At 46.9% G+C, this 21711-nt stretch overlaps 1 protein-coding gene across 1 annotated transcript in view; it reads left to right on the top strand.

The window, feature by feature from the left end:
* The first annotated feature begins 779 nt into the window (after positions 1-779).
* The window catches only part of fah (fumarylacetoacetate hydrolase (fumarylacetoacetase)), a 60160-nt gene continuing 39228 nt past the window's right edge, over positions 780-21711 (top strand). Inside the window, exons 1-5 of the mRNA XM_067971182.1 lie at positions 780-899; positions 7359-7469; positions 11563-11684; positions 14183-14232; positions 19951-20041. Coding sequence (XP_067827283.1) covers positions 819-899; positions 7359-7469; positions 11563-11684; positions 14183-14232; positions 19951-20041 — 455 coding nt within the window. The 5' untranslated portion in view covers positions 780-818. The remainder of the gene's footprint in view (positions 900-7358; positions 7470-11562; positions 11685-14182; positions 14233-19950; positions 20042-21711) is intronic.

The following is a 21711-nucleotide window of genomic DNA, read 5'->3' as shown; positions in this document are numbered from 1 at the left end:
ACTAGAAACTCAACTGGACCAGCCACATAAATGCCATGGCTTCTTCAGCAGGTCAGAGGCTGCATATTCAGAGGCGAGTGGCTCACCTCCTGACTCTCCAAAGCCTCTTCACCACCAACAAGGCACAAGTCAGGAGTGTGATGGAATACTCTCCACTTGTCTGGATGAGTGCAGCTCCAACAACACTCAAGAAACTCGACACCATCCAGGACAAAGCAGTTCGCTTGGGAACACCATCATCTCCAAGTTCCCTTCCCAGTCACGCATCATCCTGACTTGGAAATATATGGCTGCTCCTTCATGGAGGCTGGGTCAAAATCCTGGAACTTCCTACCCAACAGCACCTTCACCACATGGACTCCAACGGTTCAGGAAGGCAGCTCTCCACCACCTTCTCCAGGGCAACTAGGGATGAGCATTAAATGCTGACCTTGCCAACGATGCCCATATCCCAAGAATGAATATTTTTAAAAATGCCACAGGCGGGACTGATGGAAAAGAAAATCACCTCTAAAATATTTATACCCTATCGTTATGTCAGAAGTGTAAAATTAAGAAAAAATATAACTCCACGCTTTAGAGTCCGGTGGAGAGTTCCAATGCCATTTAACCATTTGATCTGGGTCGCGCTCTTTATCTTTTCAACCTAACTAATATTAAACGCGGCACAGATCACACAGATTGAGCAAGGAGAGAACCTGAGCATCTCCTCACACTGGGCGTTGCAGCTGCACAGATGCTTGCATTGGTTCGGGTGACTGTTAAACTTTAACAAGGAAGTGAACCGTGGTCATTCGGTCCGTTTCTCAACTCTAACCATGTCCTTCGTGAAAGTAGCAGAACACTCGGATTTCCCGATCCAGAACCTGCCTTTCGGTGTATTTTCCACCGCAAACGACGTAAGTGAATCGAAATGTATTTCTTGCAAAGGGGCGAGAATGGATTTCAGAATCGTTCATACGAGCAGCAGATGTGACGAGGAGAGCTGTCAGTTTCAATCAGCGCGGCAAAGTGGCTGAAATTGACAAACTTTAGCGCCTGGGCTGTGAATGGCTCGGGGGCAATTTTAACTTTAACACCCAGTGCAGGACTGGAGATAAAACGATTGTTCTTATAAACTCTCGTCCGTAAAATTGAAACATCAAAACCCTGAGATGGCGGAAGAAACCCCCTTGGGCCCGTGCGCTCCTAGTGGATGGGTTTTTTTTCTGATCAGTTTGCTTTGTTTTTGTTTGGAAATATGTTTTAAAAAGTGACTTCCCTGATGTACAATGCGCATGGTGTCCGTCAGCTATTGAGCATTTATATAGCGCCTTTCACATTCTCAGGACCTCCCAAAGTGAGATATTTCAGCCAGTGAAATATTTCTGAAGTGCACTGCAAGATCCCAGAAACAGCAATGAGATAAATGATAATCTATTTTTTTAAGTGACATTGATTGAGGGATAAATGTTGGCCAGGACAACGGGAGCACTCCACTGCTCCTCTTCGAAATAGTGCAGTGGGATCTTTTGTATCCACCTGAGAGGGCAGACGGGGCCTCGGTTTAATGTCTCATCCGAAAGAAGGCACCTCTGACAGTGCAGCACTCCCTCATTACTGCACTGGAGTGTTAGCCTAGGCGGGGGTGCTACCGCTGAGCCAATCTAGCCCTGAACTTCTGTTCTGCAGATTCCCTACCAGTGCCACCGTCGTCCAATTGGCCACGTCTGGAAGTGGCACAGAGATCTGAGCCAGGGTAAGGCTGGTGGGGTGGAGAGGGAGGGCATGCACTCAGGTACAAAGATACATATCTGCTGATTACCATTGTATAATAACTTATATGATGTGAAGAGACACCTCGGGTGACTGTAGTGATTATTTTCGAGAAGTAAATCTAGTTGCAGGATATTGACTTCTCAAGGTGCAATAGCAACATTATCAGTTGGCCAGGGATTTTGCGAGGCTGCCCTTTTCATACCCACAATCCGTACTAGAAGCTTATAAGACAGAAACTTATAGCAATGTGATCAAGAGGGAGTAATTTAATCCCCCTTGTTATTTAAAGAAATGTAAATTTAATTTAAAGCAATTTAAAGGAAGATCCCATTGTATGGATCAAGTGAATCCACTTGCATGCTATACACAGGGCTAACTTGTGTCTGCCAGCCCTGCATTGCGCTGCACAGCCATCGGTCTGAGACCAGTATCAGTAGTTTCACAATCCTGCTGCTGTGAAGTAGGATTTTGACACTACTGATACTGGTCACCACTCATAAGTTGCTGAGGGAAGTAAGGGTGGAAATTGCGGAGGTACTGTCCATAATCTTCCAAACATCTGTAGATACGGGGGTGGTGCCAGAGGACTGGAGAATTGCAAATGTTACACCCTTGTTCAAAAAAGGGTGTAAGGATAAACCCAGCAACTATAGGCCAGTCAGTTTAACCTCAGTGGTGGGTAAACTTTTAGAAACGATAATCCGGGACAGAATTAACAATCACTTGGACGAGCGTGGATTGATTAGGGAAAGCCAGCTCGGATTTGTTAAACGCAAATCGTGTTTAACTAACTTGATAGAGTTTTTTGTTGAGGTAACAGAGAGGGTAGATGAGGGCAATGCGGTTGATATGGACTTTCAAAAGGCATTTGATAAAGTTCCAAGTGATAGGCTTATCAAGATTGCGGCCCATGGAATAAAGGGGGCAGTAGCAACATGAATACACAAGGGACAGGAAACAGAGAGTAGTTGTGAACGGTTGTTTTTCGGACTGGAGGGAGGTGTACAGTGGTGTTCCCCAGGGGTCAGTGCTGGGACCACTGCTTTTCTTGATATATATTAATGACTTGGACCTGGGTGTACAGGGCACAATTTCCAAATTTGCAGATGACACAAAACGTGGAAGGGTAGTGAACAGTGAGGAGGATAGTGATAGACTTCAAAAGGATATAGACAGGCTGGTGGAATGGGCGGACACGTGGCAGATGAAATTTAATGCAGAAAAATGCGAAGTGATACACTTCGGTAGGAAGAACGAGGAGAGGCAATATAAACTAGAGGGCACAACTCTAAAAGGGGTACAGGAACAGAGAGATCTGGGGGTATATGTGCACAAATCGTTGAAGGTGGCAGAGCAGGTTGAGAAAGCGGTTAAAAAAGCATACAGGATTCTGGGCTTTATAAATAGAGGCATAGAGTACAAAAGCAAGGAAGTCATGATGAACCTTTATAAAACACTGGTTCGGCCACAACTGGAATATTGTGTCCAGTTCTAGGCACTGCACTTTAGGAAAGATGTGAAGACCTTAGAGAGGGTGCAGAAGAGATTTACTAGAATGATTCCAGGGATGAGGGACATTAGTTACGTGGATAGACTGGAGAAGCTGGGGTTGTTCTCCTCGGAACAGAGACGGTTGCGAAGAGATTTGGTAGAGGTATTCAAAATCATGAAGGGTCCAGACAGAGTAGATAGAGAGAAACTGTTGCCATTGGCGGAAGGGTCAAGAACCAGAGGACATAGATTTAAGGTGATTGGCAAAAGAACCAAAGGTGACATGAGGAAAAACTTTTTTACGCAGCGAGTGGTTAAGATCTGGAATGCACTGCCCGAGGGGGTGGTGGAGGCAGATTCAATCATGGCCTTCAAAAGGGAACTGGATAAGTACTTGAAAGGAAAAAATTTGCAGAGCTACGGGGAAAAGGCGGGAGAGTGGGATTAGCTGGATTGCTTTGCATAGAGCCGGCGTGGACTCGATGGGCCGAATGGCCTCCTTCTGTGCTGTAACTGTTCTATGATTGATCCCCTTGGATTGTTATCAGGAGGTCCACATCATCAGCAATCATTGTTAGAAAAGTCAACAGGGTGTCTCAAATTGTTGAAAATAAAGAGGACTGCAGAAATTATGTTAATGATTTACAGCTACTCATCCCAAATATACCTAACACAGTCATAGAATCTAACTGCTAAACTGTTCAATCTCTTGGGTGAAGGAAGCAGCACTCCTAAATTTCTAATCCTAGAAAATGTTTATTTTTGTTTAATTTTTTTAATAGGTGATGACACAGAGAGTGATCTCTGGCGTTGCTCATGGTCAGTCTGGGTTCTGAGTGAGATTGTAATGTTTGGCATGGTCTCATTCAAGATGGGCATGGTGCTAAGGGGAGGAATCCGTTATCTGAGCTGTTTCGAAGGAGAGGGATGCCAGGCAGATCAGGCTACATGAAAGGTGCTCGATGCCCACTCACCAATGCCCACCGTCCCACATCTGCGCAAGTGACAGAAATGGCTCTGTGAAGAATCTCTTTTTTTTTGTCCAGTACAGGCTGAAAAGAGAGGTGAAGTAAATCAAGGAGGAATATGATTAGATGACACCAGACTAACCATTACAACCCCAGAGAAGATCAGCTAGTTTATAATAATCTATTGTGTGTTACATGGTACAGGCTCCTGTTACAAAGCTGCATATGCTCTGACTCACTCTGAACAATACCACAAGAGATTCATCCGTACTTATAAAGGAACCTTAGAGAAGTATGTGCTTATAATTGTTTTCTCTATTCATTTCTTTGCAGAGAATAGTGTGGTGAAGTTAGCTATGCAGTACTTCATTTTTCAAAATATCTAAACACAGAAGTTTTTTGTTTATCCAAAATTTTATGGGTTTATTAGAATAAAATGGTTTCTTTTATATCACTTCTGTGTCCAGGGCCTTTTTAAAAGTCTGCTTCATTCCTGTTTCATATGCAGAGGAATACCTTGTGGTGTGTTGACACACTGTGTCGGAGTTCATACAACTTTTGTAATTCAATCATATGATGCCCTTCGATCCCCGGGTCCTGGTTTCCTTAATTTATTCATTGATTAGTATGTACCACTTCATACATAGATTATTTCCTCAATAATGATGGTACAATTGTAAACCTTTGTAAAGCGCCCACTCAGAACACTGCACAATATCAGATCAATAGAAAGGAAGTCTTGCATTTATACAGTGCCTCTCATGACCTCAGGACGTCCCAAAGCCCTTTACAGCCGATGACGTACTTTCGAAGTGTAGTCGCTGTTGTAATGTAGGAAATGTGGCAGCCAATTTGAGCACAGCAAGGTCCCACAAACAGCAATGTGATAATGACAAGATAATCTGTATTTTAGTGATGTTGGTTGAGGGGTAAATTTTGGCCAGGACACCGGGGAGAACTTCCCTGCTCTTCTTCGAATAGTGCCATGGGATCTTTTACGTCCACCTGAGAGGGCAGATGGGGCCTCTGTTTAACGTCTCATCCAAATAGATCAATACAGGTGAGAAAGGCCATTTGGTCTCTCCTGGCTCATCCATCTGGAAAGATTCTAATGGTTCCAGGGTTTTATATGTCGAAGTATAATTCCAAGTTTGTATAAAAAAACAACTTCCTGACATTGGTCCTACATTTGCCTTTTATCAGTTAGGACCCGTGCTCCCCACACCTACAGTCAGACCCTACCAGGCTTTACTTATTGGTTCTTGGTAACTTGGTCCTTGAGCAACACTGTTCATTGGCCGTCCATGAGTTGATTTGAGGGTATTGAGTCAGACCTGCTAGGGTTGGCACTGCCTTGCCTTGCCAGTGCCATCCACATCCCAAGAGCAAATTAATTAATTAATTACACACTGAAAGACAACCCTTTCATTTTTTAATTCCCCCACTGCCATAACAACATGGTATGTCAGGCCTTCCCGCATCACCTCTGGTGGAACATTCTGGAATTGGCGGTGCAGGGCATGGGGTCAGCAGAGCGCTCTCCGAAGATATTTCTGTCACATTCTCCCCAGGGAGCTGGCGTAACTTGAGCAGAAAATCTACATCATGCATTTCACGGCTCATAACTAACTAATCGAATTGTAGCTGTACATAAAGGTGATTTGCATATGCACAGTTTTAAAGTGTGCCACATTTCATCAACTCTACTTGGCACTACAGAAAATTGCACAACATATAAATCACAGAGTACAGTCGGGTAGAATTGAGTCATTTCTGTTTTTTTTTAGGAGACTTCAGACAGCTGCTAAAGTGCTTCCTCTCCTCCCACCTGTTTTTTTGTTTAGTAAGACTCCCCTAAAGTGCTCATTGATGTGGCCACAATTCCGCAGTTGGCTGTGTCACTCTGTTACCTCGTCAGATTTTGTGTGTGAACCTGGTTAATGAATATAGCAGCGTATCTGTGATATACTGCAGCCCAGCCCAGCCCAGCCCAGTGCCATCCTGTTCTCATCTGGCCTTCAAATGTGCACTTTGCAACAGGGTTCATTGGATTGTGATCAGGAACTCTGGCTCCCACCCTCTGTCCTTCCTAATTCAATTGTGGACCACACGACCATCCTGGCTGCTATTAAGTAACTCAGCACACACCGTGGATGGGATCAATCACCTTAGGAACATCAGGAACAGGAGTGGGCCATTCAGCCCCTCGAGCCTGTTCCGCCATTCAGTTAGTTCATGGCTAATTTTTACCTCAACTCCATTTACCACCTTAACTCCATATCCCTTGATACCCTCGTCCAACAAAAATCTATCAATCTCAGGCTTGAAAGCTCCAATTAACCCCCAGCATCAACAGCCTTTTGGGAGAGAGTTCCAGATTTTCACTACTCTTTGTGTGAAGAAGTGCTTCCTGATTTCTTCCTAAACGGCCTGGCTCGAATTTTAAGATTATGTCCCCTCGTTCTTCATTCCCCCAATCAAAGGAAATAGTTTCTCTTTATCTATCCTATCGAATTCTTTTATCATTTTAAACTCCTCGAGTAGATCACCCTCTATCTTGTAAACTCGAGGGAATAAAATCCAAGTCTCTGCAACCTGTCCTCATAATTTAACTCTTTTAGCCCCGGTATCGTTTTGGTGAATCTGGGCTGCACCCCCTCCGAGGCCAATATATCCTTCCTGAGGTGTTGTGCCAAAAACTGAGCATAGTATCTCCAGATGGGGTCTGACCAAAGCTCTACAACTGAAGCATCAATTCCTCCCCTTTGTATTCCAGCCCCATTGAGATAAAGGCCAACATTCCATTAGCCTTTTTGAATTCTTTTTGTACCTTTCCACTAGCTTTAAATGACTTGTGTACAAGAACATCCAAGTCCCTTTGCTCCCTTATACTGAATGGCTGAGGGGCCTCCAAACTAATGTGTGAAATGCTCAACAGCAGAAATTTGTATAATATTAGAAATTACAATATAGGAAGAGGCCATTCGGCCCATTGTGCCTGTCCCAGTGCTAACTCTTCAACTGGAGCTGTCTACTCTAATCCCATTCCTCTGCCCTTTCCCTGTATTTTTATATACTTCCTTTTCAAATACTTATCTAGTTCTATTTTGATTAACCTGTGCTCTCTTTTTCTCTCTCCAGCCTACCCACAGAATCGGTGTTGCCATTGGAGACCAGATCTTAGACCTCAACGTTGTTAAGCATCTCTTTACTGGCTCGGTTCTTTCCAAACATCAACATGTATTCGCCCAGGTAACACGCACCGGTTACTGTAATTAGTTCCATCTGGGACTGAACAGTACTGCTCTTTCTGTTTTCTTGCTGTGAAGTAATTTCTAGTTCCTTTGAGCCCATTTAAAACCTTGATAATTATCGAGCTGCTCCTCACTGAAAGAAAGATTTGCATTTATATAGTGCCTTTCACAACCACAGGACGTCCCAAAGTGCTTTACAGCCAATCTTTAGAAGTGTAGTCACTGTTGAAATGTAGGAAACACAGCAGCCAAATCCCACGAAGGCAACCTGACAATAAAGTGCTAATCTGTTTTTTAGTGATGTTGGTTGAGGGATAAATAATAACCAGGATTCCGGGGAAAACTCCCCTGCTCTTCTTCGAAGTAGTGCCATGGAATCTTTTACGTCCACATGAGAGGGCAGACGGGGCCTCAGTTTAACATCTCATCTGAAAGACGGCACCTCCGACAGTGCAGCACTCCCTCAGTACTGCACTGGAGTGTCAGCTTAGATTTTGTGCTCAGGTCTCTGGGGTGGGTCTCGAACTAACGACTTTCTGACTCAGAGGTGAGAGTTTTACCAATTGAGCCACGGCCGGCAGCTGAGAAGGTGTGAAATCCTTTGGCATGCATTTATTTAGAGCATCACCTAGTATCACAGAATCATAGAGTGGTTACAGCACAGAAGGAGGCCATTCGGCCCGTATGGACCAGTACAGACTAACAAATAGGGAATTCTTATTAGGAAAATTATAATTTATTTAAATTTTCAAAAGTTAATGAGAATTGAGAAAAACAAGTAAACAGCTGTGAACTTCAATGTGATGGGGGTGACTTTGAGTCTGTTTAGGCCGACTGGAATTCAAAGCTCAGAGTTTGGTGTATTCTTTGTCGATTTAATTGTTTGATTTCTCCAGTGATGAATCTTGTCTTTAGTTAATATTGTTTTCCCCTCTGGTGTAGGCCTCTCTTTAGTGCAGTCAGCCTTCTATTTTATATCTACAAAGAAGCCTTTAGAAGTATTATTTGCTGTCCCACTTATACAATGAAGCACACCTTTGTAATGTGATATTTCTTTGCCAATTTACATAGAATTACATAGAATTTACAACACAGAAACAGGCCATTCGGCCCAACTGGCCTATGCTCCACACAAGCATCCTCCCTACCCTACTTCATCTCAACCTATCTACATAGTCTTCTATTCCTTTCTCCCTCATGTACCTATCTGGCTTCCCCCTAAATGCACCTATGCTATTCGCCTCAACTACTCCTTATGGTAGCAAGTTCCACATTCTCATCACTCTCTGAGTAAAAAAGTTTCTCCTGAATTCTTTATTGAATTTATTAGTGACTATCTTATATTTAAGGCCCCTAATTTTGGACTCCCCCACAAGTGGAAACATCTTCTCCACATCTACCCTATCAAACCCTGTCATCATTTTAAAGACCTCTGTTACACCATCTCCCCACCCCCCCCCCCCAACCCCCAAGCCTGGCTGTGATTGGAGCGTTGTTCGTGTTGACCCAGACCGCACGTACTCGGGAACCTGCTCGTTCGACTTCTGAGTCCTCGGCTTTGGCCTGGCTCTCATTGGCTGCACCCTTGGATCTTCCTGAAAACTTCCCCGAAGCTCTGTGGTTTGCTCAGCTCTGCGTACACCCGGGGTTCTATTTAATATTACATCAGAACCTTTTCACTTCATGGTACTGGGGCTGATGCCATGTGCAATCCTATTCCTCTTCAAACTGTCTTGGCGATCTCAACGTTTAGCCTGGGGAAGATGTCCTCAATTGTTTCATCGATTAACCTCAATGACTGGATGATCCCCCACAAAGAAAGAGTCACAAGTTTTCATTTTGTACAATTGAGTAAGTTGCTGTGTTCTGAGTTGTAAGGCTTGGGTTGACACAGGGATATACTGACCTTAATTTTATGATCTGCCTTGTACTCTTGCGTTTGTGTCTTTTGTAGGTGATATTTTTTCCGAGGTGTCCGTTAAATAATTCAATCAACACACTCAGATTATTTTTCTCTCACTCCTAAATTATCTCACCTCCTGACTCCCCAAAGCCTTTCCACCATCTACAAGGCACAAGTCAGGAGTGTGATGGAATACTCTCCACTTGCCTGGATGAGTGCAGCTCCAACAACACTCAAGAAGCTCGACACCATCCAGGACAAAGCAGCCTACTTGATTGGCACCCTATCCACCACCCTAAACATTCACTCCTTTCACCACCGGTGCACAGTGGCTGCAGTGTGTACCATCCACAGGATGCACTGCAGCAACTCGCCAAGGCTTCTTCAACAGCATCTCCCAAACCCACGACCTCTACCACCTAGAAGGACAAGAGCAGCAGGCACATGGGAGCAACACCACCTGCACAAACCATCCCGACTTGGAAATATATCGCCGTTCCTTCATCGTCGCTGGGTCAAAATCCTGGAACTCCCTTCCTAACAACACTGTGGGAGAACCTTCACCACACGGATGCAGAGCTTCAAGAAGGCGGCTCACCACCACCTTCTCAAGGGCAATTAGGGATGGGCAATAAATGCTGGCCTCGCCCAGCGACGCCCACATGCCAAGAACGAATAAAAAAAATACCACCAGTCACATCCTGCCAAATTGAGTACCTGACCATTATACCTACTCTCTGTCTCCTGGCGCTCAGCCAATTTCCTAACCAGGTCAATAATTTGCCCTTAATTACATGAAACGTACAAACATAGAAAATAGGAGCAGGAGTAGGCCATTCGGCCCTTTGAGCCTGCTCCGCCATTCAATATGATCATGGCTGATTCTCTATCTCAATACCATATTCCCGCTCTCTCCCCATACCCCTTGATGCCTTTTGTGTCTAGAAATCTATCTAGCTCCTTCTTAAATATATTCAGTGACTTGGCCTCCTCAGCCTTCTGTGGTAGAGAATTCCATAGGTTCACCTCCCCGAGTGAAGAAATTTCTCCTCATCTCAGTCCTAAATGTCCTACCCCGTATCCTGAGACTGTGACCCCTCGTTCTGGACCCCCCAGTCAGGGGAAACATCCTCCCTGCATCCAGTCTGTCTAGCCCTGTCAGAATTTTATACGTTTCAATGAGATCCCCTCTCATTCTTCTGAACTCGAGTGAATACAGGCCGAGTCGACCCAATCTCTCCTCATACGACAGCCCTGCCATCCCAGGAATCAGTCTGGTGAACCTTCGCTGCACTCCCTCTATGGCAAATATATCCTTTCTTAGGTAAGGAGACCAGAACTGCACACAATACTCCAGGTGTGGTCTCACCAGTGCCCTGTATAACTGCAGTAAGACATCCCTGCTCCTGTACTCAAATCCTCTTGCAATGAAGGCCAACATACCATTTGCCTTCCTAACTGCTTGCTGCACCTGCATGTTTGCTTTCAGTGACTGGTGTGCAAGGATACCCAGGTCCCTTTGTACATCAACATTTCCCAATCTACCACCATTTAAATAATACTCTGCCTTTCTGTTTTTCCTTCTGAAGTGGATAACTTCACATTTAACCACATTATACTGCATCTGCCATGTATTTGCCCACTCACTCAACTTGTCTAAATCGCCTAGAAGCCTCTTTGCATCCTCCTCACAACTCACGATCTCACCTAGTTTCGTGTTGTCAGCAAACTTGGAAATATTACATTTGGTTCCCTCATCCAAATCATTGATATATATTGTGAATAGCTGGGGCCCAAGCACCGATCCCTGCGGTACCCCACTAGTCACTGCCTGCCACCCGGAAAAAGATCCATTTATTCCTACTCTCTGTTTCCTGTCTGTTAACCAATTTTCAATCCATGCCAGTATATTATCCCCAATCCCATGTGCTTTAATTTTGCACACCAACCTCTTATGTGGGACTTTATCAAAGGCCTTCTGAAAATCGAAATACTTGCTTCAACTTTAGCTAACAGTCTCTTCTGAGGGACTTTATCGAATATCCTCTCCCAGCCTTCTGTACGCTGGGTCAGCCTTTGAAAATGCCATTGAATTAGTTACTTGCAAAGATAACGTGATTTGCGGCACGAGTTCCAGCAATGTCATGAGACTGACGGTTTTTAAAATTTGCCCGGGTTTGTCTTCCAGCCGACTCTCAACTCCTACATGGCCCTGGGCTGTGAGGCCTGGAAGGAAGCTCGAGCCTTTCTACAACAACTCCTGTCAGCTGAGGAATCGACGCTGCGGGATAACAAAGAACTGAGGAAAAAGTAAGAATGTGGTAAAGGACCTGACCACGATAGTTTTGTTTTAATGCTGTTAAAACTAATATTTGAATTTAATGTCGAGTCACCTCTAGCCCCTGGAGCTTGGACAGTATCTGTTGACAAAAAATGCACATTACTGGAACTTCTACTGATTGGTCTGAATCTTATTCTCCAGCAAGTAGAGTAAAAAAAAAAGAGCATTCCCAGAATAAATCCCGATAACAACAACAACTTGCATTTATATAGTGCTTTTAACGTAGTAATACCAAGGCCCTTCACTGGAGCGTAATCAGACAAAATTTGACTCCGAGCCATGTAAGGAGATATTAGGACAGGTGACCAAAAGCTCGGTCAAAGAGATAGGTTTTAAGGAGCGTCTTAAAGGAGGAGAGCAAGGTAGAGAGGCGGAGAGGTTTAGGGAGCGAATTCCAGAGCTTAGGGCCGAGGCAGCTGCAGGCACGGCCGCCAATGGTGGAGCGATGAAAATTGGGGATGCGCAAGAGGCCAGAATTGGAGGAGCGCAGAGATCTCGGAGGGTTGTAGGACTGGAGGAGGTTACAGAGATAGGGAGGGGGGAGGTCATGGAGGGATTTGAAAACAAGGATGAGAATTTTAAGGTTGAGGCGTTGCCGGACCAGGAGCCAATGTAGGTCAGCGAGCAGAGGGGTGATGGGAGAACAGGACTTGGTGCGAGTTAGGATACGGGCAGCAGAGCTTTGGATAAGCTCAAGTTTACGGAGGATGGAAGAATAATCTTCTTGGGTACATTGGTGTATAAATACAGCCCAAAAATAAAAAGTTTTATCTCAAGATGAGGTGGATCTTGTCCAAAGAAGATGAGAAACAGGGTGCTGGGAGATGAGATCCCATTAAAACTCAGGCTTTTTCCCCAACGTTTGTTCACAGAAACAACAACTTCTGATTTTGTATGGCTCCTTATGTACGGAGGGATATTGTAGACCATTTTGCATGGCAGTGGACAACAAAATGGAATCTGGGCAGGGAGGGAGACAGGAAAGACTGGTTAGGTGGGAGCAAATGTACAGTCAAAGAATAGGGTCTTTAGGAGACTTCAGAAGGCAGGGAGGGAATTCCAGGAAATTGGAAGCACAGAGACAGAGGGGATCTTGGAGGTTTGGGAAGGCTAACACCATGCCCCATGATCTGCAAGAGTTTTGGAGAAAACAATCTTTCATCGACTCCCTGAATGTAATGTTTGTACACGGGTGAAGCCATGATTTCACCCACCACATAGCGCCTGAGGGGCTGATACTCCTCTCCCCATTGAGTGCAAGATAAATGGGACGCTTTCAAACTGTGCCCCACTCGACAGGACCTGCACCCGTCCATATTTGTAGGTTTAGGTCAGTATAAAGGTGCTGATGTCACCATGGTGCATGAACGTTCCTTCGAAGAGGTTTGGCCCAGAAAAGAACGGAACTTACCATTTGGAGCCGCCAGGAGTTTTCTGTTCACCTCCCGCATTCTCTGGGCACTGGACACAAGAACAAAGGTCCACTTCCTATGGGCACCACAGCCAAGTGCAGACACAGGAAAATAGGTCGGGAGGCATCACTCCCACCTCATTCCCATTCCATTCCAACAATGTTGCCTGTTCCTGACTAAAGGCACCCCCCCTCCCGGGAAACCCCCAGAAATGGATGTAAAGAGGAAAGGGGCGGAAACCCAGTGTTACTCAGAAAAGGCTCAGTCATTTCTCTCTCTGCTTTGCCCCATGAAATCGGCCAACCCTGGGGGCAAAGCAGAGGGAAAGCAGACTGTCGCTAACATCAAATACAGAAACTGATATGGGGTTAATGCTGAACGCTGACCTTGAGCACTGATTTGAAGATCTGCAATGGTGGCGCCTTCATGTCAAACAGAGCCTCTCGTGTCAAGTCTTCCTTTCAAGGTGACCCCGGATGGATCCGATTAATTCACCATCCTCCGGGAGCACTCCTGCTGTCAGTCGGGCGAGAGTCCGGTGGAAGGCCCGCCGATTACGGCAGGTCCCAGACTCCGCTGAGAGTCTCTTCGAGAGCCTGTTTGGGGTGGAACGTCCCAAATACAGGGCCGTGCATCGGGGGAGGCGTAGCTAGGGGGAAGGGAACACCCAGGCCCAGAGTTTCTCAGCCCCTGGCCTGGGATCCTCTGAGTGGCCGGTGAGCTCGGTGAAAGGAGGCAAACCGGCCTCCTGGCTGGTGGAAGTGAAGTCCATTTGGGGATCCAGGCCTGGATTTCTCGGAAACCGTTCCCAAAGGAACTGATGGGCCCCAGAAAAATACTGGTCCAGCCTTCGAAAGCAGGTGGTTGCTCCAATCACCAACCAATTATTCTTATTTATAAACATTGCTTTTAAATTGAATATAGGGCGGTATTTGTGAAACAAATGCACAAAGATTCAGACTCCTAGAGCAATGACACTGAGGACAATTGTATGTTTCCACAAACTCTCTCTTCATTGCTTCATTAAATGCAAGTTTTGCTTTCTTTATTTGCAGAGCATTTGTCCCACAGTCTTCAGCCACCATGCATCTCCCTGCTGAAATCGGTAGGTTGGATCCATCAGTACAATAACATTTCAATTCAGTCGACTAGGAGGAGGCTCGTGTGGGGTTTAAACACCAGCATAGACCTGATGGGCCAAATGGCCTGTTTCTTTGCTGTAGATTCTACGTAATGACTGAATTTACGTACGTTCGAACGTACGGAAATGTTGGGCAGGAAAGGACCCACTGGTCCATCTAGCCTGTCCCATAGAGTCGTGATGCCTAATGCATCATGATACAAACACTCCCCACCCACCATGTGATCTCCTGGGAGAGGTGAAAAACCAGGTAAAAACCCAGGCCAATTATGCATTAAAAAAAATCTGGATAATTTCTTTGGGCAAGCGAAACTAGTCCAGGAAATCATATTGTCCCTGCGTTATATTACAGGTCACCATCTCTTGTAAAAGGTGACCTGCACCCCAGCCAGAAACAGGTCCAGCTCTCTCTAGAAGGTTTACAGTGAATCAATGTTCACTGCACGAGCTATCCACCTCATGTTTCCCTCCACTTAAATCTATTTATAAGCGATTTCATGAGTGTAACAAACACAACAGAAAATACAGAAACAGAAGGACTGTAATAAAGGAAACCGTATGACAAATACAGGACAAACAATCCCAGAGACTGGAGTAGTGGAAGCAGTAAATTATATAAAGTGAAAAGTGCTGTGGGAGAGATATCCAGAGTCCAAATGGGGGTTAAACCTGGCCCTTGGATCAAGACAAACCCCTAAGTCCAGCTCAAGCCACAGGAGTCTTTGATTGGCAGTAACCATGAAATAATGAACAAGAGCAGGAACAAGCTTACAGTCAACCCACCAACACTCCAGCAACAGGCAGAGATCTAAAACCAGATCATTTCATCAGGACGAGAAACAAAGGAAGGGGCAAGGGGAGTGTCAACCAGGCTGAAATGGAGGAGTTACTAGTGTCCAGGCCCACAGGCAGGGATGAACCTCAGAACCCCTCCAGGCCCTCAGATCTCACCAGTCCCATCGTGGACAACCTTTGGATCTGATCCAGGATCCCACATCAAGGATCTCCAAACAACGTCTGTGCATGATAGGGACTCAAACACTCAGAAACTACACCCGAAACTCACCTTAATCATTTCTGACTGGCCTTCCAGAGTAGCTTAACTCAGGACATAGTATTTACAGAGAAACAGGAGAGGAAAGTTCAGAGCAGCACTGAGGAGTATCGATACTTAGGAGTATCGATAAAATAGAAAGAAATTCTGTTACAGAGACAGAGTTTGAAAGGTAGAGTTGTGGGATGACAAAATTGTACTGGGAATATGAGAGAGGTTGGGGGCACCTCGATAGTTCACCTGATTAGGGTAGTGAGCAGCTGACTCATAGACTGAGAAGTTGGGAAGTTGAATTCTCCTTTTTATGCAGAGTTAACTGATCCCAGTGGGACCAGAACTGGGGGACACGGCAATTGGGCTTCGGTTAGGGAGGGGAGAATTGGCCAGGATTCTTGCTCATGGTCGCTATCCACTGACCCCCGCTGGAAACATGCGGGCTGGGGACAGGATCACTATCCCGGCTCACACACGAGTTATAGCCACTTGACCAAGATAACAAAGGAGGATCAACGTCTCCAAGAGAGGAGGAGGGAAGTGCAGAAAATTGGCAGGAACGCAAGGAGAACTTATGGGAGCCTTGGATGGGTTTGGGCTTTGTAAAGAGTTGATAGCCCATAATTTCACTGTGGATTAAAGAGTAGAAACACGTATTAATGTGTTCATCTGAAATATCTCTCTCCACTTTAGCAGTTAGTGTCCTGTTTAAAATAAATTGGTCTCCACTAAAATAATGGAGAGACAATTTTTAGACAAATATGCTAAGATTCCGAACACTGGTCCCCCCTCTGCCTAATTACAGGCCAAAGAGTTGTTGAAGTGTTCGGTATGACACAATGGAGTAGACTTTACAATGTAGCGCGGAGCTTTGTGAAACGGGAGGGTATACCGGGAATTTGGGTGCAGGGATTAGCTCAACTGACAGTCAACCCGTTAATATTAATAAGTTGTGCTTGTTGTAAAAAATAGTGCAGCACTTTATTCCCAGGTCAGCGGTTAATATAATGTCTTTCATTCCAGTCAATGCCTTAACGGGGTTGGTTTAACTCGGGACAGGACGGCGTCGGTGGGGGATGGTAGGGGAGGGTTGGGGGTTGTGGGGGAGAGCGGAGGAGGGTGGGTCATGGTGGGAAATGGTAGGGGAGGGTTGGGGGTTGTGGGGGAGAGCGGAGGAGGGTGGGTCATGGTGGGGAATGGTAGGGGAGGGTTGGGGGTTGTGGGGGACAGCAGAGGAGGGTGGGTCATGGTGGAGGATAGTAGGGGAGGGTTGGGGGTTGTGGGGGAGGGTGGAAGAGGGTGGGTCATGGTGGGGGAGGGTGGGAGGTGGTGTGGGAGGGTGGGAGGTGGTGTCGGGCGACAGACTGACCATGGGCATTGATATGAGGCTCGGCCTCATTTACACATAGCCTTCTGGCTGAACCCACTGCCCGATTGGTGGCAGGAGGCCTCAGCCAGGGACCCATGGAAACGGTCCCTGACACAAGGTAATTGCTCCAGGTGGGGGAAACCCAGGGGGAGGGGAGTGGGGGGATTCCCAGGGCAGGGGAGTGGGGGAAACCCAGGGGGAGGGGAGTGGGGGGAAACCCGGGGCAGGGGAGTGGGGGGAATCCCGGGGCAGGGGAGTGGGGGGAAACCCGGGGCAGGGGAGTGGGGGGAAACCCGGGGCAGGGGAGTGGGGGGAATCCCGGGGGAGGGGAGTGGGGGGAACCCGGGGGAGGGGAGTGGGGGAATCCCAGGGAGGGGAATGGGGGAATCCCGGGGAAGGGGAGGCCAAGGTTTCTTTCTGGGTCCCAGAGGTGCACTCCTGCCCTGCAAAGAAAACTTCAAAAAAATGTTACTCCTTACTGAGCCCCTTCTGGGTCTCGGCAGCTTTGGCCATTACTGCTTCCCTGGCTTAGGTTAAAATAGCAGATTAGGCCCCGGTGCCATCATTGAGCCCCTCCTGCCTATTTAAAGAGGACCCCGCTGGTTGGGGCGGGTGTCCTAGCTGCCTGAAATTTTAAATGACAGGCTGATCGGGCTGGGAGCAGAGAAGGTAAATTCCACTGCTCCATTTTAACTGCCCCCTCTCCCGGTTTCCGCTGTGCAGTTGGGTTAAAATCCCTCCCAATGTCAGAGGCAAAACAAAGTGTAAAAAAGCAGAGAACGGCATCCTCATGGTTGCCTGGTAACGGCGTAATTACTATTGACCTTAACAGCTAGAGTCGGCCACAATAACTGAGGTGGCTTTTTTTTGGCATGAAAACTCTATCTTCAACGTTATAACAAAGAATCTAATCCCAGATAGTTCCAAGACCTGTGGATTCAGTGATCCTGAATTCTCAGTGTGGATCCTCGATCAATGGACAGGGAAGCAGCTCAGTCACTCTCAACCTTTATCTGGACACCTAGCATAATGTCTCCCCCCACTCCACACAGCCACGTATCGGCCCCTGCTGCCCCATGCTGAAAATTTCTGCCTCATCGCCCTCCCCAAATCTGAGCACCACAACCCTCCCACTGGCTGCCATTCCCCCGCTACACCACATCGAGCAACAGTTTGCTCCTCTCCTTTCCAATTCCCCTGACCTCCTGCTCCTCTTCCCCTCCCCTCTCTTCTCCCCTCCTCCTCTCTTCTCCCCTCCTCCTCTCTTCTCCCCTCCTCCTCTCTTCTCCCCTCCTCCTCTCCATCCCCATATCCTTTGCCCTTCCCTTCCATGAAACCGCCCCCTCCCCCAACTAGGAAATGGCCCCACTCCACAGCTGGAAGGGTTACCGCACAGAAAGAGTTCTTTATAAGCCCCCCACCCCGACCGTCCCATTTGCGAGGCTTGTAATCCCTCCCCATGCCCCCTTCTCCTACTAAGACCACGTTCCCTAGGGAGAATTGGGGATCCCCTTGCACTCCCCCCAGTAGTGTCCTGAGTGGGTGGAAGGGGCAGTTTGTTCTGCCCCTCCCTCTGAGATATGAGGGAAGGCTTAGCTTCGCCCCCCCCCACACTGAAAATTAAATAAGAATATAAGAAATAGGAGCAGGAGTAGGCCATACGGCCCCTCGGGCCTGCTCCACCATTCAATCAGATCATGGCTGATCTTCGACCTCAACTCCACTTTCCTGTCCCTCGCCACTGCCCCTCCCCCACTCAGATGCCCCTCAACGCTGAGGTTGTTTTCCTGTTCCCCCCCCTCCCCACCTCCCAACTGAGCACCATTTTGGTCCCTACTCTCCACCCCTGTCCCCCAGAGCACAGGCCCCCACCCATGGTACGCACATGCCCCAGGCCTGGGATTTAGGACAGGGGCAGGTCCACGGGACGGGCCGAGATTCACCTCCCCCCGAAATCCACCTCCTGAAGACGAGAAGAGGAATTTCAAGGTTAGACCATTCAGCAGCGAGATGGACAGTTAGAGCTCTCACCCACAAGGCGCTCCTTGTCAATCTGTGAGGTTTTGTCCGCCTCACGTTGATACCTCTAGCTTTACAAACTCAACACGTCAAATATTTTCCCCGACTAATCTTGTCGAACCTTGCTGTACTTTGTAGCTTTTGTCCCAGTTATTGCCAGTAAGCTGCCTCTCCCTTTCTCCAATTTTCCTGGGAGCGAGCGTGCAATTGGAAGTTGCTTCAGTTGTTGTACGCAAGGGGGCAGCAGAGAGCAGCGAGCAGAGGGAGTGCTCACTCTGCCCAGGAATCTTAGCTCAACCATCAGTAAACCAATGGCCCAGAATTTGCTGGAATGGGACACCTCGCAGCACACCCCGGGAGTTCGACTTCTTCCCTCATCTTTCAGCTCGAACATTTCTCGCGGCGTAAATTGCCGGAAGTGCGAGCTGATAACGGCGAGGACAAGGGGGATCATCTGGGACCTCAGTGAATGACGGGACCAACAGTCTAACTCCATAAACAATGAGATGTGAGGATAGAGAAGGACGGAGAAGGAAATAGGGTGAATTAGAATCAAATCAGGTCTAGAAAGAGAAATAAAGAGAGGGAAAGAAAGATTAGATTAAGAGAGAGAAAGTAAAGGGACAGAAAGGAAAAATAAGAAAAAAAAAATGTAAATTGTAAATGTTAAATTTTTAAAATCTGCAACAGTTTCAGTTGTTCTCTTTCTGGGCTGGAGAGTTTGAGTGGCATTGCAGGCACATAACTCTCCTCATTAAAAGGGTAATTACACTGTTAAGTGCTGGCCCTAACTTTCTGCGGCGAGTTTAATCGGCAATTAACGCCCAAACGCAGCAACTTCAGGAAACTCACGGGAGGTTGAGGGCGAGCTGCCGATTTCCGCGAGGTTAATGGAGGAGCAGCGCAAATCGTCCAGCAATTTGTGGCGATTTGCAACTCACGGGGCATCTCTTCCTTGCCACAAATTGCTGGGTTATTCACACACTAATAACGACGAGCGCCATTAAACTCACCGTTAATTTCCCAACAAATTCTGGGCCAAGACTGTGGGACACGTTTTGGTATGAAAGGTATTCCTGGACTTTCTGCTCCTAACATGGCAGCTTGTACTGTCAGAGAGATACAAGTTCATAAAGGCACTTTCTCTGTGTAAGGCTTATTATAAAAGAGTACCTGAGACTAGGAATGGTTTTAAATTTCAATAGGATCACCAGTTATTCTGCATTATGTTTTTTTTTATATCTAGGGGATTATACGGACTTCTATTCGTCCCGTCAGCATGCCACGAATTTTGGAGTAATGTTTCGAGGAAAGGACAATGCTCTCATGCCCAACTGGTTAGTGCCGACTCTGTAATCTTCAGCTTAGACGCTAAATTTGCGATTCCACGGGTTTGAGGTGCCTGCAGCGGAAGTCAGACCTTCGAGTGCTCACCGCGGCTAATTATCCCGCTGTGGCAGGCAGACGATCATGGGCAGTGCGCTCCTCAATCTCCACTTTGCGCTGCGTAGGAACAGGAGGCCATTCAGCCCCTCGGGCCTGTTCCGCCATTCAATTCGATCATGGCTGATCTGTATCTCAACTCCATTTACCTGCCTTTGTTCCATATCTCGATACCCTTACCCAACAAAAATCTATCGATCTCAGTCTTGAAAGCTCCAATTGTTCCCTAGCATCCACAGCCTTTTGGGGGACAGAGTTCCAGATTTCTTCTACCGTTTGTGTGAAAAGTGTTTCCTGATTTCACTCCTAAATGGCGTCGCTCTAATTTTAAGATTATGTCCCCTTGTTCTTGATTCCCCCACCAGAGGAAATAGTTTCTCCGTATCTACCCTATCGATTCCTTTCAACATTTTAAACACCATGATCAGATCACCCCTCAATCTTCTGTACTTGAGGGAATACAAGCCAAGTTTATGCGACCTGACCTCATAATTTAACTTTATGCCAGTGATGCCCCCCATGGTCGATGAGACTTGCAATTTTTTTCAGTGTGAATCTCACAGAATTGACCACAAACCCCACAGAATTGACCATAAACATCGTTGATTTAACAGCCCATCGTGCTGCCAGCTGATACTAGCCCCAAAATTCCTCTTCTAGCAGAATGTAAAATTAGCTCCCCCGCCCTCCACCACCCCTCCACATGACTGTGGCCAGGAACTTCCTCAGAGCTGCTCCGCCAGTGCAACTTTGGCAGAAGTACAGCAGAAACCCTGTTTATGCGCAGGGGAGGGGGGAGTCGGAGTGGGGGAGGGGGAGGGGGGAGTGGGGGAGGGGGGAGTGGGGGAGGGGGGAGTGGGAGGGGGGAGTGGGGGAGGGGGGAGTCGGAGGGGGGAGTCGGAGTCGGAGTGGGGGAGTCGGAGTCGGAGTGGGGGAGGGGGAGTCGGAGTGGGGGAGGGGGAAAGTGTCCTTGTTTATCAGATAGAATATAATGTGGCTCAGTTATTATGTTTTTATGAATGAGCTACATGGTCAGAGCAAGTGAGAGAATCGTTCAGAGCTGTGGTCAAGGCCATACCCTGAGCGTGTCCAGTTCTGGTCATTGATGGTTAAACGCTGGAGACAATTCAGAGAAGAGCCACAAGGCTGATCATGAGTATCAGAGGTGTGATCACTAGTGTAGGAGGGGTGAGGAGAACATAAGAATATAAGAAATAGGAGCAGGAGTAGGCCATCCAGCCCCTCGAGCCTGCTCCGCCATTCAACAAGATCATGGCTGATCGTCTACCTCAACGCCATTTTCCTGCACTATCCCCACATCCCTTGATGCCTTTAATATCTAGAAATCTATCAATCTCTGTTTTGAATCTAGTCAATGACTGAGCCTCCACAGCCCTCTGGGGTAGAGAATTCCAAAGATTCACCACCCTCTGAGTGAAGAAATTTCTCCTCTTCTCAGTCCTAAATGGCCTAGCCTTTATTCTGAGACTGTGACCCCTGGTTCTAGACTCCCCAGCCAGGGGAAACATCCTCCCTGCATCTACCCTGTCGAGCCCTGTAAGAA

This window comes from Heptranchias perlo, chromosome 34, assembly GCF_035084215.1.
Source record: "Heptranchias perlo isolate sHepPer1 chromosome 34, sHepPer1.hap1, whole genome shotgun sequence".
In the NCBI taxonomy this organism is placed as follows: domain Eukaryota; kingdom Metazoa; phylum Chordata; class Chondrichthyes; order Hexanchiformes; family Hexanchidae; genus Heptranchias; species Heptranchias perlo.
This window is presented reverse-complemented; position numbering and strand designations above follow the sequence as displayed.